Source organism: Nannospalax galili, unplaced genomic scaffold (assembly GCF_000622305.1).
Source record: "Nannospalax galili isolate Female #2095 unplaced genomic scaffold, S.galili_v1.0 scaffold23, whole genome shotgun sequence".
In the NCBI taxonomy this organism is placed as follows: domain Eukaryota; kingdom Metazoa; phylum Chordata; class Mammalia; order Rodentia; family Spalacidae; genus Nannospalax; species Nannospalax galili.
The window spans coordinates 948,353-968,616 of NW_008350771.1; the positions used below are offsets into that span (position 1 = coordinate 948,353).

Sequence of the window (20,264 nt, forward strand, 5' to 3'; positions counted from 1 at the left end):
GACATGATAAGGAAGGTGGGAAGGAAGAAATATTTGATTCATTCATTCTTAACACAAGGTTTTCCTGTGTAACTCAGACTCATCCTGAACCGCAATTCTCTTGCTTCAGGCCCCTGAACGTTGGGATTACACGCATTTGCTACCATGTCTGGCTAGAAGGGATATTTTAGTCTGTGTTTGGTTAAGGAGGAGAGAAATATGAATTGTGTACCTCTCCAGGCCGAATCTTGATGAAAAAGCTGCTACGTTTGTATGAAATCTTTAGTACTTTGGGCCAAGGAAAGCGGTTAATTCTCAACTTATCCTTGTAAACCAAAAGGCCACTAGAGCAGACTCCTAGGATGATATCGACTCCCTCCAAATCCTGAAAAAGAAAAGCATCAGCAATTCATTCTTGAGCAAAGTATTCAACACATTATTGGCTATTACTAAATAATCTAAAAAAAAAATCAACAACCAAAACAGTTACAAAGCATACAATTAAAAAAAGAGCCAGTCGTGGCTTGCATTCCTTCTTGTGACTATATTAAAGTACCAAAGGTAAGTGCTAGTAAGAGGTATTAGATAAGAAAAGTATGACATCTAATCAGCAGGTCTGTACAGCACAATGCAAATGCATGCATGTTATTAAAGGCCAAAGTTACCACTACCTTTGCTTTATGAAGATCAACTCCATACATAGACAACTTTTTGGCATTCTCAAGAAATTCCAAGTCAGCCTGAGCTGGAGTCATGGACCTTTGATGGAATAAAAATAAAGATTTCAGTGTTACAATAAAAACATTTATGGTAATAACTACTGAATGTTCATTGTACTTATACACACACACATGCATGCACACACATACACACACATATATATTTGAGTCCTGAAAGCAATTATGGACTGAGAATCATCTACCTGAGTCTAAACTATTGAAATATGCCTTAAAAATGAGATCTTGAGAAAACAGTCACCAAAAGTTAACAGAAAATTCTTTTTTATTAACTTTAAAAATATTCTTTGAGATTTTTTTTTTTTGGTCTTTTTGAGACAGGGTCTCCCTGTAGCCCCAGCTGTCCTGGAACTCACTACGTAGACCAGGCTGGCCTTGAACTCACAGAGATCCACCTGCCTCTGCCTCCGGAGTGCTGGGATTAAAGGCGTGCACCACCACGCCCGGCCTCTTTGAGAATTTTATACAATGTATTTTGATCATATTCAGATCCCCTCCCCTATTTCCCCACTTTACTACACCCCCACTTCAGGTCCTCTATTATTAATTTTTAAAGGTCTATTAAGTCTAATTTGTGTTCCCCAAATGTTCCTGGTTGTGGTTCTTAATCCAACTATTTCTTTCAAGCTACCCCCATACATCAAGAGTTCTGTACCCTTCTCTGGTGTTTTTCTGTACCACACATAAACTCCTCCTCCTAATTTTCTTGCCAAAGAGATGACCAAATTAAATCCTCAATGCAATTTACAAGATCCTCTTAGCTGCCCTTTTCTCTATCCCTCTGAATTAAGTTATGGAAATTAAACTAGAGGACAGCTGATGTTACTTAACTGGAACTCTTAATGGGGGCAGGTTTGACGAAAAGAAAATTTCTGGTAACAGATGGTGTCCTGCCCACTGAGCTCAACGAAATAAACTTGGTTAATAGAAGCATACAGATAATGGGACTGTTTTCTGTTATTAAGATGTCTACATTGCCAGACATAAAATGAATTAGACTTGTTTGAAAACAGTCAGTTTCACTGTCTAAACATTTCCTTTGATGGTCTCTTCTTTCAAAGTTTCTTCTCTTTTGAAAAATGCTCATGAGCTGTTCTGTTATGCTTTCAGGAGAAAGACAAAGATATTACTCATAATGCTGCAGAGTTTGGACCAATTAAGTAGAGCTTCATAGTAACAACAATGCAGCCACATCCCCAAGGGAAAAAACATGGAAATGCAACTTTCCCATAAGACTGCCTCAAGTCATAGAGAGCAGCAGGGGGCCTTTTAGAAGGACAAGTCTCTCCTAAACCCATCTGTCTTTACCCTCATTAACAGAACAAAGGATTTCTTGGAATGATAATAACCAAAAGGGGGGAAAATATCATCTCAGCTTTCCTGAATAAATGTTTCACAAGCTCTAAAGCACCATACCTGAACTTGTTAATGGACCTGAAAGTGCAAACAAAGCAGGGCCTGGCAGACCTATATGCAAGTTATTCAAACATCTTGGGAAACCTTTATAATAAAATATTTTTTCTATGTAAGTGATATGCTTTTTTAGTTAAGGTTATTCTCAGCTATTTTATGTTTTGGCTTGTTGTTTTTGTTGTTACTATTATCTGTTTTGCTGATAAAGAAATGGGCCCTGGATCACTTCACTGGCAGGCTAGAACTCAGTATGAGGCAACAGGCTCCCATCACATTATGTGGGCTGGACTTCTGATTCCAGTCCTTAGATGCATGTAGTCATTCAGCCTCCTCTATAAACTAAGAATCGTAATAATACATATTTGTACATAACAGGATAAGCAATAATTTATTTTATTTTTAATGTGTATGAGTGTAATGCCTGCAAATCTGTAAGTGCACCCATGTTGTGTAATGTCCACAGAGGTCAGAAGATCCCCTGAAACTGGAGTTATGGATGGTTGTTAGCCACCATGCGGGTGCTGGGAATGGAACCCGGGTCCTCTGCAAGAATAGTCAATGCTCTTAACACTGAGCCATCTCTCCAGCATGATTTTTTTTTTTGTCTTGTGTGAGTACATGAAATGTATTAGGATCAAATGAGATAATTGTGAAACTGCTTTTCAAATTATAAATGTTTGTTACTATCAAAAATTCAATCTATATAAAGATCATAAAATAAACTTGGAGCCAGATGTGGTGGCACATGCCTGAAATCCCAGTACTTGGGAGGTGGGAACAGAAGGATCAGGGCTCAAGGCCAGCTTGGGCTACATGAGACCCTGTCTCAACCCTCATGCACATCCCCAAAACATATTGTTAAAAAGAAATTTAGATTGCTTGAATTTATACACAAAATTTAAAACATTAAATAAAACAAATATGACAAAAATCTTCCCTAGGGCTGGGGATATGGTTCAGTGTATTCTATGTAAGCATGAGGACTTGAGTTTGGATTCCTACATCCATGGAAAAAGCCAGGCATGAAGGTGTGTGCCTACAATCCCAGTACTAGAGAGGAAGAGGAAGAAGGATCCCAGGGGCTTGGTGAGCAGTTAGTCTAATCAGTGAGCTTCAGTTAGTGAGCTTCAGGTTCAGTAAGAGACCTTGGCTTAAATACTAAGGTGAAGGAGATTGAAGAAATGGTGAAGATACAGCTCAGTGCTTAAAAGTGTTTGCTGTGCATGCATGAGGACCAGAGTTCAGATTCCAGTACCCACATAAAAGCAAGATGTGGCTCTACCCACATCTATAACCCCAGAACCGAGGGTAGAACCGGGAGGATGGTTGGAGCTTGCTGATTTCCAGCCAGCCTAGTGAAAAAACTCCAAGTTCAGTAAAGGACTATGCCTCAAAGGAACAAGTAATAGAGAACATGTAATGCCCTTCTCTGGCCTCTGCCTGCACAGGTGCCCAGCACACATACATGTACATACTACAAACAACAACAACAACAACAACACACACACACACACATATACAAATAAGGTAGACAGCAATAGAGGAAGACATCTGATGTCAACCTCTAGCCTCTATACCTGCATGCACAGGTACACACACACACACACACACACACACATACACACACACACACACACACACACACACACAGACATACATACACCACACACAAATTTTTGTGTCTTTTTGGTTATAAGTCTGAGCCTTTAACAGCTGTGCCATCTCTCCAGCCCACATTTAAAAAAAATCTGCCCTGTATTCATTTTTTAAAACCCTAAGGGCCATAAATTTGAATATTCATTAAATTTCAAACTATATATATAGATAAGCATGCTTTAAAATTGCATTAAGGGAAGGAGATAAGAAGAGATCTTTAGCCAAGTGTGGCAGCACACACTTTTAGTCTTAACAGGCAGATCACTGTGAGTTTGAGGCCAGTCATAGCTACACAGTGAGACTTTTTCTCAAAAAACCAACCAAACAAACAATAAACCAAGAAAAATTTCTTCCTAAAAATATTGATATTTGAAGCTGATGCTTTTTGTTATTTTTAGATTTTTGAAACAAGTATGATTGTTAAAAATCACGTATAATGTAAATGGTTTTCCCTAAACCATGGTAAATTGCCAACCTGATAACTCCAACACACCTAAATACTTTTGTGTGTACTTCCTACAAATAAGAATACTTTTCTACATAGTGTGAAAACCAGGAAATCAATGTTGACACTTAAAATCCTCAAACCCCATTCATCAGGCTCAGCTAGTTGTTGCCCAATGATCCAGTTGTAGCTCATGTATCATCAGGCTACTTTAGTCTGGAACAAATCTAACCCTGGCTTTAAGCAAGCACTCTACACTAAGCTGTATCCCCAGTCCAGGCCATGCATCTTTAACAGGAATACCACAGGAGTGGAGCTGCATCCTATCAAGTGCACATAATTTTAACTTGTCCCCTCAACAGATGATGATTCTATCACTGATATCTGCCAGGTTTCTCCTCTGTGAAATTCGTCTTCAGTATGGATTCATAGATTCTGGGTTGGGTTTTTATTGTTTTGTTTTGTTTTGTTTTGCTTGTTTGTACTGGCCTTACACATGCTAGACAAGTACTGTACCTCTGAGTTACCTTCTCAATCTAGTCTCTTACTTTATTCAATGCAATATAATCAATTATTTTACGCATCTATTTTCCATATTTGGTCAGTTGGAGCTTTTCCGAGAAGAGTTCGTGTCCTTCTGAACATTTCTCATGACTTTGAGCATCTCATCCCAGCACAGTGTAGAACTGGAGTGTCCAAGAATGAATGTATGAATGTATTTACATGGATATCTAGAGCCATCTATCTATACGTTGGAAACTGTGAGTGTGCACTGAAACCTCCAGTTGTAATGCCATAACACAGGGTCTATTTTCACCTCTCCTATTCCATAACTTGTCCTTTTACTGACACATTACCCTGAGCATTTTGACTAATTTGATCAATCGTCCCTTTCCCTCACCTCATATGTAACCAAACTCTCACTGAGCCACTGAACTCTTCCCCCATCTGCATACCCTCCTCATCCTCTGTTTGGACTTAGAATTTGCCACCCCGGGCTGCTATCCACATATGGATGCCTTCCTTACCTTACTTGGGTTCTGACTCCCTGTGCTAGTTCACCTCTTTTATGAACTCCTTCTTTACCCTGAGCATCCAAGTTGCTCTCTACATTCTAAATAAGGCCTTAACTACACACAGATGCTTTTCTTGGCCTCTGGGTTCCACCACCCAGTGCACACACTTGACTACCTACCTCATCCCTGTGAGGTTTAACTCCCCAAGCCCTCTAACCTACAAACCCCATCCTCACCCTGCTGAGGCCTCTGCATGGGTGACTAACTTGCTTTCATCTACCTAATGTCCCAAAAACATTCTTTCAATTAAAAAAATCACATATGTCCAGGTATAAAATTGGAAAAATATCATTAAGAACATGTAAAGAGGGAAAATCTCCCATAATCACACCATCCCCAGATATCTGTACATGTAGTGCAATACATGTATTTTCTTAATTAAAATCATAAATTATCTTTCACCTTAAAAATGTAATGACTGAAGTTTCTGCTAAAATTTCCAAGACCTCTGAAAGTCCTAACAAGTCAGTTGGGAAGAGGTTAGGTATTCTCTAAGCCATAGAGCACTCTAAAAACGTATTCAGTAGCACCTAATAATTAACTACTTGGAAGTCCTGCAGTACACAAAAACACCAAGCCACAGGAGCTCTGGCACTGGTTAGCTCCTGTTTGTTACAAATTGAGGTTATAACACAGTTTACCTATATTTATTTTAAGCAAATGGTATCAGAAGAGTTATTCAGTGAGTTCCAGTGCTATGCGACAGTCTTTTAATAATGTTTGTTGTCTTTTCTGATTAAGGATTGTGATTTCAAATAATTAAGTGAGGGACAACTGACGGGTTTACATACCTCCTTAGTTCCCATAAATGGAGGGCAATTACTTTTAAAGCTTGATTTGCTAGTGTTAATTTGAAGAGTTAATTATAGCTTCAAAATCCCTGACTGGGCAAAGGGCCACTACTCCAGTTTCTACTTACATAGGTTGTCCTCTATTTGTCTGAGGAGCAGGATGGTACCGTAAGCTTGTACTTTTGTTTGTTTGTTTGTTTGTTTTGAGAGGGGAGATCTTTTTGAGACAGGGTCTCCCTGTTGCCCCAGTTGATATGGAACTCTCTATGTAGACCAGGCTGGCCTTGAACTCACAAAGATTCACCTGCCTCTGCCTCCCAAGTGCTAGGATTAAAGTTCTGGCTCATGCATTATTATGAAACATTATATATTTTATATATTCATAGGCCGAGTTAAGTCATGTGAATGTCAACAAAGTTGATCATACAAAACATATATTTAAAACTACATTCATTAAAAATATTACCAACCTCGCTGGGCACAGTGGCGCACACCTTTAATCCCAGCACTCGGGAGGAAGAGGCAAGTGGATCTCTGTGAGTTTGAGGCCAGCCTGTACTACATAGTGAGTTACAGGTCAGCTGGGGCTACAGGGAGACCCTGTCTCAAAAAGACCAAAAAAAAAAAAAAAATTACCAACCTCATAAGAAAAGCCTATACATAATTGGAAGTTATCAAGATCATAGTAGGACGTATAAGTTTTCCAAAATTCAAACTTTTCTTTAAAAAGGTAGGAGGGGGGCTTCTTATGTAGCCCAAGCTAGTTAGTACCAAAATGCTTGGTTCCAATGATCCTTTGCCTCACCCTCCAGAGTACGTGGGATTATGGAAGTGTACCACTGACCAGACTAAAATTTTTCTTAAAGGCTTGAATTTTGCAATAGCAACTAATTTATTGTTTTTGTTTTTCTTTTCTTTTTCTTTTTTCTTTCTTTTTTGCCTTTTTGAGACAGGGTCTCCCTGTAGCTCCAGCTGGCCTGGAACTCACTATGTAGACCAGGCTGGTCTTGCCTCCCAAGTGCTAGGATTAAAGGCATGTGCCACCACGCCCGGCTAAGTTTTTATTTTTCTAAAAGTACCACATCCAAAAATATATATACTCCAAATAATCAAGTCTGAATGACAATAGATTATCAGTCCTTTTTTTAAATAGAGCTACAGAAAAAGTGTCCTATTCTACTCACAGTCCAATCACAAGTGCACTTCCTGCAGTACACAGCTGCACCACATCAATCAGCATACAGCAGAGATGCTTTATGTGTACCTCTCATTAAATCACAGAACATTAAACTGAAATAAACTCAAGATAATAAAATGAACACTTTTTACTATTTCAATAATATTCTTGGGCTGAGTGTAAAGCTCAAATGAAGAGCGCTTGCCTAACACGCTCAAGGCTGCAGGTTTGATTCCAGCACACAAGCAAACAAACAAGGGAGTATTCTTAAAATTGCTGAGCATGGTGAGGTATGCTTATAATCCCAGCACCCAGCAGGATCAAAGTTTCAGGCCAGCCTAGGCTACATAGTACGACCTCGTCTCAAGACAAAAAGGGAAGATGTCTTTTTTTTTTTTTAACAATTATTATTTATCATGTGTGTGTGCACATGCATCTAGTATACACATGGAGATCAGAGAACAAATCCCAGGAGTCAGTTCTCTCCTTCCACCATGTGGGACCTGGGGATTGAACTTGGATCACCAAGTTTTGGCAGCTAAAACCTTTACCACTGAGCCATCTTAGTGGTCTCTGAAAGAAAATTCTTTCTTTTCTTTTTTGGTCTTTTTGAGACAGGGTCTCCCTGTAGCCCCAGCTGCCCTGGAATTCACTATGTAGACCAGGCTGGCCCAAGAAAATTCTTAAGAGAACTGGCCTTTTTATTAGTTTTTATCTTAAATGTGTGTGTGTGTGTGTGTGTGTGTGTGTGTGTGTGTGTGTATGCTCACTCCCACATGTGGGTATGTGGAGGCCAGAGGTTGATGTCATCTGTCCTCCTTCATTGCTTCTCTACCTTATTTTTTGAGGCAGGATCTCTCTGAACCTGGAGCTCACTGACTGCTAGGCTGGCTGGCCAGGGAGGGATCCTCCTGTTTCTTCCTCCCAGTGCTGGGATCTCAGGCACTAGCACTGCATAATGGTGAAGAACATGACTACCAGCAAGCAGTTTAGTGCTTTGATTTGTGCTCCTCCTCAAACTTCAACAAAGTGAAAAAGGCAAATAACTTATCATGGAAGCAATTTTGACCATATTAACCTCTTGAAAGAATTTTGAAAACCACCAGAGTTTGCAGACTGTCCTTTGAGACTGTTGGCTAGTTTAAAGATTAAGTATGACACTGTGCATAAAGTGCTTGGTACACTATCTGGCACATAGTAAGAGATTACAATAATTTCTGACTCTTAATTATTATGATTATGTAACAATGCTATAAAGAAGAGTCAAGCATTAGATGAAAATTAGACTGTATAAAGTCCTTCCAAACCTGATATTCTATTATGATCAAACAATTATTAAAAGCATCATCAGAAATAATATATCAATCATAATCTGACACCACTATTTCCTCCTTTTCAGTTTTATGGCAGCAATAAGATATTTTCTTTTTATTATTTTCCTGATTATCCCAAGCTTATACTACTAGTGATGATATTATTAGAAAAGAATATTCCCCTCCAATTTTGACATTCCTTTTTTTTTTAATTGAACTACTTATGTACCTAAGGATAACCTTGAACTTCTGATCCTCCTGCTTTTATCTCCTAAGACCTGGAATTAACAGCACACCCAGTTTTTGTGGTGCTGGGATCAAAGCAAGGGCTTCCTGCATGCTAGGCAAGCATGCTACCAACTGACTTGTAGCCTATTTCTTACAATTGAGACATTCTACCAGATCAAATTATTTAAATTGACCATCCCTTTTCAGTACTTGCATTAGGTTTATGTATGTGTATGTATAAACAATCAGAACAAGAATATAAATAAAAGTACTAAAAATGAGCTCAAAGACAACCCAATATCCTTAAGTTATAGTCATCAACAAATTAAAAGTGTATTTAGTGGGCTCAAACATCAATGCCTTGGGGCACACAAGCTCAAACTTGAAAAGTAAATTTTTTCTTTTTTTGGTCTTTTTGAAACAGGGTCTCCCTATAGCCCCTGCTGTCCTGGAACTCACTATGTAGACCAGGCTGGCCTTGATCTCACAAAGATCCACCTGCCTCTACCTCCTGGGTGCTGGGATTAAAGCTGTGTGCCATCACTGAAAAGTACATTTTGTCAGTTCTCTTTAACATAGTATGACTCCGTGAGAGCTGGGTGACTCATAAAATGACTGCTACATGGGTTACAGACTTTAAAATCCTTATTATGGGTCTGGTGAGAAGGCTCAGTAGGTAAAGGCACTTGCCACCAAGCCTGACAACCTGTGTTTGATCCCTGGAACCCACATGGTAGAAGAAGAAAACCAATTCCTACAAGTTGTCCTCTGGCTCCCACATGTGTACTCACTCACTCACGCATGCACAATAATAAATAAATGAAAAAAATTCCATATTATGGTTTTCATAACTGAGGTGTCTGAACCTATAGGGACAATAAGGCTCTCAGTACCAGGACATCTTGAGGTAAAGTTTCCTTATTTGAAGCATCCCAATACATTTAGAATAACCTTAAGGAAAACAAGCACAGCTCAAGGGCTAGACAGAATACTTGTGGTTACCATGGCAAGCTCCTGGGACCATGCTTGGGGTTTCTCTTAGAGCAATGTGACCTTTTAAAACTTTATAACTCAACCCATGCTAACGTAACTCAAGATGCCAAGTAATATAATACAAATCAAGGCCAAGATCAGACTTCTATGGTAATAGACTAAGGTAGCATGTAAAATTTAGCTATATTAAGTCATTCAAATAACAATTCACGTACGGTAGGAAGAAATACAATTTTTGGAGGGTCATTTTAGTATTAGGTAACATCACTGAATCTTTTAATGTGAAAGACATTACAGTACTGTATTATGTATTATGCACATATTTCCTTTTCCAGACTTATCAATCATCTCATTTCCTCTGATGCAATAATCACCATTAGCCACACAAAGAACCAGAAGATCAGAGAAATTTTAAGTGCATCATTTAAGTTCATAGGCTAGGACAAAATAAAAGATTTCAACCTACCTCAGATGAATTATAAACCAATGTTACCAATTATTTTCACAAAAAAAAGCAGTATAGTCAGTGAATCCAATAAAGACCTTAAAAATACTTTCAAAGGTAAAATGGGCCCTCTAAGTCTATGCATAGAACCCAAGTTAAAGTTCTTGCTCTGAGAACCTCAAGGCACATAATACAGCATGAGTTTAAAACTTGAAATAAAATGCTAAGGGCAGTAAAGACAGCTACCATTTACTGAGCACCTACCATGTAAGGCCCTGTGCTAAGTGTTTTTTGCACATATTGCCTCATTTATTTTTCACAGCGCAATGCCCATTGCTATAAGGAAACAGGATCAAAGAAAGGGCCTGAGTGACTTTCCCAAAGTCAAACAGTAGAGGGAAATGAACTCACGGTGACTTCCTACAGCAGAATCGGGGTTTAAACTTTCTCCCAAAACAAACACAGAGCAAACCTAGGAGACATATTCACCTGTATGATTTATGTAATTCCATGACCTTCTCTTCAAGTTCCTTGGTCTGATTTGGAGCCAATTTAAAATCACTAACATAATCCACACTGTGAAGCTCTGGGTCATAGTCTCCCAGCTCAGACTGGATGGTGTAAGAGCCTAGTAATGCTAAGGTTGCAAAGGAACAGGGCAGGCGTCCTGCCACGATGTCCTGCCGCAGCTGGAGACATAAATAGTATCTATGTCCAAAAAAGAAAGGATGTTAATATGTCAGCAACAATAAAATAACAAAATATACAGACAGGAAGGGAGAAAGAATGGAAAGAAGTTAAAGAAGTATGAGATGATAATCATTCAGTATAAGAAAGTAGACGTGGTTATTCATTATATTATTTCTTCTTTGTGTTTGAAATAGTTTCATAAAAACAAAAATAATGTAATTATGTTGAACAGTCAGAAAGCAGTTTAGGAAAAAGAAGAAAAGCTGAAAACATCTGAAAGAGGTAAAGAAAGTACCTTATTGAGTATATAGTATTTATTTTGTTCGTTTTTTGGGCTTTGTTTGTTTTTGGTTTATTTGTTTGTTTTAAATTTTTGAGACAGGTTCTCCCTGTAGCCCCAGCCAGCCTGGAAATCACTATGTAGACAGGCTGACTTCCATCTCACAGCAATCTGCCTGCCTCTGCCTCCCAGGTGCTGGGATTAGAGGTATGCACCATCACGCCCAGCTATAGTGCTTATTATTTTTATTTATATGCATATGTGTGTGCCTGAATGAGTTTAGTGCACTATGTGTGTACAATGCCTGTAGGGGCCAGAGGGCGTCAGGTCCCCTGGGAACTGAATTATAGGCACTGTGTGCTGACTGTATATCATGTATGTACAGGTGCCTGCAGAGGCTAGAAAAAGGCATTGGCTCCCCTGGAGCTGGAGTTACAGGCAGCTGTGATCCACCCAATGGAATGGAACTCAGGTTCTCTGGAAGAGCAGCAAGCATTTTTTAACCACTAAGCCATCTCTCCAGCCCTTTTTTGTTAATTTTTAAAAATAAAATCAAATTAAAAAGAATTCAGCAGGCTGTTTGCAGAGAATATACTGTTTTACTTTATAAATTAAATGCGCTCAAAGGAAGATTCAGTTCATGAGGATGGTTTAAAGGGGAGATAATTATCATGAGATTTTGCTTTTTTCATCCCTATAAGATACGCAGTAAGAAAGGAAAATGAGCACAAACACCCAGCAGAGGCATTTTAACAGATCTGGGCACTGTGACAGTTTGGTCCCATCCTTTGGAGAGTTCTGGGTTTAGAGAAGCCTTGCCCACCACTTGGAGTAATGCAAATGGTAAGCAAGGTTAGCTCCTCTGCCAGTTTCTCCAGGCTTTTAGGCTCACTTATTAGTCTGCAAGGCTGCTCTGAAGGAACCAGGAACTTTCTATTTTAGGCTAACCATTAATAGCTCATCATTTTTTCTTCAATTCTGAAGGGGAAGTTCCTAGAGCTTATGACAAGAATTACTATCACATACTTAACTATTGTATTGTATTTACCTTGTTATGTCTTCTGTTAACTGTGCTGGGTCAGGTGGATAAAACTTCACATTGAATGTGAAATTCCAAGGAATGCCTGTAAAAATAAAGACAGGAATTTTATGTTTATGTCTAAGTTTCTGATTGTTAGAAGTATCAATACTGAAAATAATCAAATATTTCTTTTCTTCTTTCTTCTTTTTTTAAATCTTTCAACACTTTCATATTTTGTGGTTTAAAAAAAGATTTTTAAGAAAGTTGCTTAGGAGCTGGAGAGATGGCTCAGTGGTTTAGCACTGGTTGCTCTTGTAGAGGACCCAGTTTCAGTTCCCAGGACCCACATGGATGGTGGCTAACAATGGACGTAACTCCAGTTCCAGGGGATCTGATGCCCTCTTCTGGCCTCTGTGGACATTGCATGCAAGTGGTACACTTACATATGTGCAGGCAAAACATTCATACAAATAAAAAATAAATAAATAAAATAAACCCCAAAATTAAAAAAAAAAAAACTTAAGTTGCTCATATTCCACTTCGGAAAGCTAGATCTCATTTGTTTTTAACCTTAGTACAACAGTTTTCAGTACAGTGAATGAGAACCATGAGGCTGGAGAGATGGCTCGGGAGTTAAGAGCACTAGCTGCTCTTGTAGAGGACTCAGGTTCCATTCCCAGCATCCACATAGTGGCTCACAACCACCTGTAACTCCAGTTCCTGGATCTGACACCTTCTGGGACCATAAGCTCAATAAACTCTTCCTTCTATAAGTTGCTCTGGTCATGGTGTTTTATCACAGCAACAGAAAAGTAGCTAATACAATGTTATAGTATAAAAGTTTAAACATAAATGTAGTTATTTAAAAATATACAAATGAAAATATTTCTATTTATTATTTATTTTTATTTTTTGGTCTTTTTTGAGACAGGGTCTCCCTGTAGCCCCAGCTGGCCTGGATTCGCTATAGAGACCAGGCTGGCCTCAAACTCACAGAGCTCTGCCTGCCTCTGCCTCCCGAGTGCTGAGATTAAAAGCCTGCACCACCACGCCTGGCCTATTATTTTTATTTTATATGCATGAGTGTATTGCCTGCACATATGTAAGTGTATCCGTGTTGTTCAATGCTGGCAGAGGTCAGAAGAGGGTGTCAGATTCCCTCCACCATATGGGTGCTGGGAACCAAACCCGGGTCTTCTGCAAGAGCAGTCAGTGCTCTTAACCACTGAGTCATCACTCCATGCAAATATTTTAATTGCATAAGATAGCATTAAGGAAATCAAATTAGCAACAAAGTACAAAATGTGCTTTGTTTCCTCTTTAAACTACGTTAAGTAACTAGTGTAGAAAGCTTGATAATATGTTTTCATGGGGAAAACAGATACTTCCATCTATTTTTGACAGGCATGCAAACCAAAGAACAGGTTGACAATTTCCATTAAGAGTAAAATGGCTAGGTGTATGGTGCATGCCTTTAATCTCAGCACTCAAAAGGTACTCAGAAGTTCAAGGCCAGCTTGGTCCACATAGTAAGACCCTGTCTCAAAAAAAAAAAAAAGTAAAAAGTACAATTCCATTCCTATAAATGTCTCAAAGCACATCTGAATATAGTGAAAACACACTTATACTTAAGGTACTTTGTAACAGCAAAATTTTAGGAACAACCTACATGTATTCATTTAGCAAGAGAAGATATTTAAATCATGGGTTTGGGGGTTGGAGAGATGGGTCAGTGGTTAAAGGCAGAGAACATAGGCTTGGTTCCCAGCACCCATGTGGTGGCTAACAACTGTCTCTAACTCCAATTCTAAGGGACCTGACACCACTTCAGGTCTCTCTGAGCACTGCATGTGTGTAGTGCACTTACATACAAACAGGCAAAACACTCATACATAAAATAAAAATAAACAGATCTTATATTATGGGTCAGCTATACATTGAAAACTAGTTATCCATTAAGAAGAAGGTAGTAGGTCTATATTAAATAATCTCCAATATATGTTAAGTGAGGGAAAAAATGAGAACAATAGTATATATAGAAAGCTACTTTGTGAGTTGGGTATTAGAAAAAAGTATTATAGGTAGGATTATATATGTGTATTTATACACACACACACACAATCTCTATACAGACATACAATAAACCACTTAGTAGTTGGGAAACGGGGGGCTGAGAAAACAGCAGGAAGATCTCTTCCATTCTATATGCTTTTTTGTTTTGTCTTTTGTGACAGAGTCTTGGTACATAGTCCTGGCTGGCCTAGAACCTGTGGAACTCCTCTACCTCTGCCTCTGCCTCTAACATGCTGCGACTATGGGTATATGTCACCATAGTTGGCTCACTATAAATGCTTTTATACCAATTGAATCTTGTATTGGGTCCATTTGTTACTTATATATAAACCTACAAGAAGAACTTAAAGGATAATCTTCACTTCCTCTCACTGAAATGTCAATTCTTCAAGACACGAACTTTTGTCTGGTTTATTTGGTGTGTAATTTTGGTGCAGTGGCATATTATGAGTCTTGCAGAAATATTAATGGAATGCATGAAATGAAGTAGCTGATCTCACAGTATTTTTGCGACAGTCATATGAGAATGCTAAAGCTCTGGGGAAATTTTTAAAATATTTTATTTGTTATTTTTATTTATTTATGTATTTATTTATTTATTTATTTATTTATTTATTGGTCTTTTTGAGACAGGGTCTCCCTATAGCCCCAGCTGTCCTGGAACTCACTATGTAGACCAGGCTGGCCTTGAACTCACAGAGATCCACCAGCCTCTGCCTCCCAAGTGCTAGGATTAAAGGTGTGCGCCACCATGCCCGGCTTTTGTTTTTATTTTATGTGTATGAATATATAGCCTGCGTGTATGTACGTGCACCCATGTTGTGCAATGTCCACAGAGGTCAGAAGAGGGCATCAGATCCCCAGGAACTGGAGTTACATAGGGCTGTTAGCAACATATGGGTGCTGGAAATTGAACCTGGGTCCTCTGGAAGAGTAACCAGTGCTCTAAACCTCTGAGCCACCTCTCCAGTCTCCATGGAAATTTTTTTTTTTAAGTAGCAATTGCACAAAAGAAGGATAATATGTATTATAATAAAACTACATATTCAGATATCCCTGTGACCTCAAGTTACTAGGCCTAATGAAACATAAACATTTTTAAAAGGTGGGAGGTAGGGGGTACCATATGTCAGATCCTGGTTCAACTCCTAGTTCTGCAAAAAGAAAAAAAATTTTCTCTTTAACCACAAAGATGTAAGTTTCACTGATTATAAATAATCACACCTAACTGGAAATATCCCAAATATTAACTTCAGCAGTTATAAGAAGAGGAACTCAAAATTTTAGTTCTTATTCTCTTAAATGCAATAGTTACAGGTTTCAGATACTAGAGGAACTGGACACTGTCCTCCCAGGCATACGTAGGGTTAATACAACAGGGATGCTAAAAGAGTTGAACACCTGAAATTTAAAAAGCAGTAAAGGGCCAGCAAGATGGCCTAGTGGGTAGGGTCAAGGGTGTTTGTCACGAAGCCTGATAACCTCAATCTATACAGCCTACAAGGTAGAAAGAGAGGACTGACTCCCACAAGTTATACATACACAATAAATAATAAATGTTAAAAATAAATAAATAAAAGGCAGTAAGGTCAAACCTTAGTGACCATTTCTAGAATATGATACATATAATTAGTCATACTTTGTGGAAAAAAACTAGTGAAGGATAATAAGTATGCCTGAAAAGCTCCAAAATTTTGCAACACTAAAGTTTCTCCCTTTTAACTAATGAACAACATAAAATAGGTAATCTGTGTTCCTCAAAATTACCAATATTATGAAATATTTTAAAGAAGTAGAAAAGGTTCCAGATTACAGAAAAATAAAGAGATATAACAATTAAATGCCAAGAATCACCATAGACTTCCTTTTGCTCTAGAAATACCATTTGGACAGTGGCTATAAGGCTTACAAATTACAATATTGCTAATTAACAATCCTGATTTTTATAACTGCATTATGGTTATATAAGAAATTTCCTATATTTTTAAGATTATTTAAATTTTATCTTTGAAATAATGTATATATTTGTGTGTCTGTGTGTGGGGTATGCACATATGAGTACAGGTGCCCACAGAGGCCAGAAGATGATGTCAGATCCCCTGGAGCTGGAGTTACTAGTAGCTGTGAGCCACCTGACCCAGGTGCTGGGAACAGAACTCTGGTCCTCTGCAAGAACAGTATGATCTTAACCACTGAACCATCTCATCAGTCCCCCAATTTCCTAGTTTTGAGGATATTCAAACTGAACTGTTAAAGAGTGGAAGGGCAGGGCATCATGGCTGCAAGTTAACTCTTTTTTATTTAAAGTGAAATTAATGTAATATAACAGTAACAACTTTGAAGGGAATAATTCAGAGGCATTTAGCACACTCACGATGCTGTGCAGTCATTATTTATATCTAGTTCCAAAACATTCCAATCACTCCCAAAGTAGTTCCATGTCCATTAAACAGTCACTCCCTTATAGCCTCTTGCCTGGCAATCACTAATATTTCTATAGCTATGGCTCTACCTATTTTGGATAGTTCATTTAAACAGAATGATAGACTGTGTGGCCTTTTGTGTCTGGCTTTTTTCATCTAGTCTCCTTCATTCCTTCTCTCCCTCTCCTCCCTCCCTCTCTCTCCTCCCTCCCTTCCCTCCCTCCCTCTCTCCCCCTTCCCTCCCTCCCTCCATTCCTTCCTTCGTCTGACAAGGTCTAACTACATTTGCTGACTCAAACTCCTAGACTTTAAGCAGTCTTCCTGCCTCAGCCTCCTGTAGCTGGGACCATGGTCACATAACAAGGTGCGCCTGGATTCCACATCGCATAATGCTTTTGAGACTCACCTACAAAGTTGGCTTATCTTTATGCCTTTTTGTGATTAAATAACATGCCATCATTGAAATATTCTGCATTTTGTTTATCATTTGTTCATCAAGTTTTAGACCGTTTCTGCCTTTTGGGTCTGGTGACTAGTGCTGGTACAATGTACCTTATTCTTAAGTGGGTCAGAAAAAAGTGTGTGTGTGTGTATGTGTGTGTGCCCATGCATGCATGTGTGTATGCATAAAAAAGAGGATTTTAATAATATTTGAGGAATCTGGGTAAAAGCTACTTAGGATATCTTAATACTATTCTCTTTAAAATCTTCTGTAAGTTTGAACTTGTGCTCAAAATATTTTTAAGTATTTTTGGTTTATTTATTTTTATTTTATGTGTATGAGTGTTATGTCTGTATATATGTAAGTATACCTGTGTTATGCAATGCCAGTGGAGGACAGAGAGGGTGTTGGATCCCCTGGAATTGGGTTGGTAGCCATCACGTGGGTGCTGGGATTCGAACCTGGGTCCTCTGCAAGAGTAGCCCCTCAAAATATTCTTAATACTTTTTTAAAAGGTTTAGTTTTATTTATGTACGAGTATCTGTGTGTAGCTGCCACATGCACACAGGTGCCTGAAGAGGCCAGAAGATGGCACCAGATACCCTGGAGCTGAAGTTACATGTGGTTGTGAGCTACCAACATGGATATTAGAAACCAAACTGGGGTTTTCTGGAAGAGCAGCAAGTGCTCTTAACTGATGTGCCATCTCTCCAGCTCCTTAATTAATAATTTTTTAAAATGACTTTCTGGGCCTGGGGAGATGATTCAGCAGGAAGAGTGCTTGCTACACAAGCATGAGGATCTGAATTTAAATTTCCAGAACGCACATTAAAAAAAAAAACTGGACATGGTTGTGTGTGTGCCTGTAATCCCAGCACTGTTGTGGGGGATGAGGCAGAGACAGGAAGATCACTGGCTGCTAGCCTAGCTCCATGTTCAGTGAGAAACCCTTTCTCAAGGGAATAAGGTGGAGCGTGACAGAGCACAGAACACCTGACATTCTCCTCTGGGTTCCTCATGAGCCTGCACACACATGGGCATATACCCCATACACACATACAAAATAAGTAAATAATTTATGTGTGTGTGTGTGTGTGTGTGTGTGTGTGTGTGTAAGTGCACCCATGTCATGCAGTGCTCAGGAAGGTCAGAAGATGGTGTCGGATCTCCTGAAACTGGAATGACGGATAGTTGTTAGCTGCCATGTGGGTGCTGGGAATCGAACCTGAGTCCTCTACAAGAGCAGTCAGTGCTCTTAACTGCTGAGCCATCTCTCCAGACCCTAATAAATAATTTAAAAAAAAATTACTTTCTTCTGAGGGCACAGGAAACCAAGAAGTCAATATTGGTGGGAATAGAGTGGTTACAAGTAAAAAGAGGACAATTTGGCAGTATCTTATAAAGGTTAAAGTAAATATAAACTGTAATCTGCTTCTAGGTACTTACTAAATTCTGTTTCTGGGCATATGGCCTAAATCAGTGTTTTGTTTTGTTTTTTTTCAAACTGTAGGTTATGATCTTTTGTACAACCATTTTAGTGAAGGGAAGATCAGCACTTAAAAACATGAAATGTGTGGTGGTGCACACCTTTAATCCTAGCACTCAGGAGACAGGCAGGCCTATCTCTGAGATGGAGGCCAGCCTGGTCTACATAGTGAGTTCCAGGTCAGTTGGGGCTACAGGGAGACCCTGTCTCAAACAAACAAACAAACAAAAACCCCAAACATGAAATGGATATAAAAGAAAATGTCAGGATATCACTCATAGTAAAGATCAGAAATTATTTTATGAAATTTTCAACAAAATAAGCATCAAAAATGACTGAGTTAGAAAAGTCACATAATTACCTATTATATAATTATATGATGCTCAAAAAGATAAAACATAGTCATATTTTTAGATAACAAAAATTTATAGACAAACCATTCCAAAAAATTCAATGAAATTATTATCATAAAGTTTAAGACAGTGGTGACCTTTGGAGAGAAAGTGGAGGAGGATGCATGGGCTAGAGGGTTATTTTAAAAAACATAATTTAGCTAAATTACATATCATTTTCAGCATACATAGATGGTGTAAGGATAGCCTGCCTTTGTACTATTCCAGAAAGGGAGGAGGGTGGCTAGTCTGACTCAGCCAGGGCGATCTCTCAGCCAGAACCAAGAAAATACAAGCTAAAAATTAAGCTGGGAGAAAAGACAGATAAACTCAGAAGGTGCCAATGAGGAAGACTACCTCTGAGAGAAACTTCAAAATAAAGGACAAAGCAATCCTGAATGTTGTACATGGGATGGACACATGAAAAGTACAAAAACTGGAAAGAGTCACCCCAAATTTACAATAAACTTCTACCGACAGGAAGAGGAGACTGAAAAGAAAAACAGACATCAAACTTCCTTCTGCTGTTTTAAAAATGTTAACACATGTTAGTTCTAGGTGGATGGTAGGTTTTTGATACATAGGCTCCATACTTTGCAGAATTTCTATTATAATTTAAACTTTTTTCCCTTCCTCTGCACCACTCCCCCCCTTTTATTCTAGTACTCTGCTGCTAAGCTACATTACCAGCCATTTTATTTTACTTTTAAGAATTTAAGTTGAGGGGTGGTTAGAGAGATGGCTCAGCTGTTAAGAGCACTTCTTACTGACCTTGCCTAGGACCCAGGTTCAGGTCCCACCACCCACATGGTGTCTGTGATTCTAGTTTCAGGGGATACAATGCCGTCTTCTGGCTTCCTCAGACACTCCATGCATATGGTACACTTACATATATATATTCATGCAGGCAAAACAATCATACACATAAAATAAATATTAAAACTTAATACTTATAAAGAATCTGGATTGTGGATATAATTAAGTTGGTAAAGTATTTGCCTTTTAAGCATGGAAATCTGAGTTTGGTTCCAAAAACCCACATTTTAAAAAAGCCAGGCATAGCCGGGAATGGTGGCGCATGCCTTTAATCCCAGCACTTGGCAGGCAGAGGCAGGTGGATCTCTGTGAGTTCAAGGCCAGCCTGGTCTACATAGTGAGTTTCAAGATAGCTGGGGCTACAGGGAGACCCTGTCTCAAAATGACC

General features: G+C 38.8%; 1 protein-coding gene across 13 annotated transcripts in view; it reads right to left on the reverse strand.

Annotated features, from left to right (window-relative positions):
- Positions 1-20,264, reverse strand: part of Epb41 (erythrocyte membrane protein band 4.1) — a 197,194-nt gene that overhangs the window by 67,703 nt on the left and 109,227 nt on the right. For all 13 annotated transcript variants that reach the window (XM_029570850.1, XM_029570851.1, XM_029570846.1 and 10 more), the window contains 4 exons: positions 12,272-12,347; positions 10,743-10,961; positions 651-738; positions 212-364 (listed from right to left, as the gene is read on the reverse strand). In XM_029570850.1, coding sequence (XP_029426710.1) covers positions 212-364; positions 651-738; positions 10,743-10,961; positions 12,272-12,347 — 536 coding nt within the window. The remainder of the gene's footprint in view (positions 1-211; positions 365-650; positions 739-10,742; positions 10,962-12,271; positions 12,348-20,264) is intronic.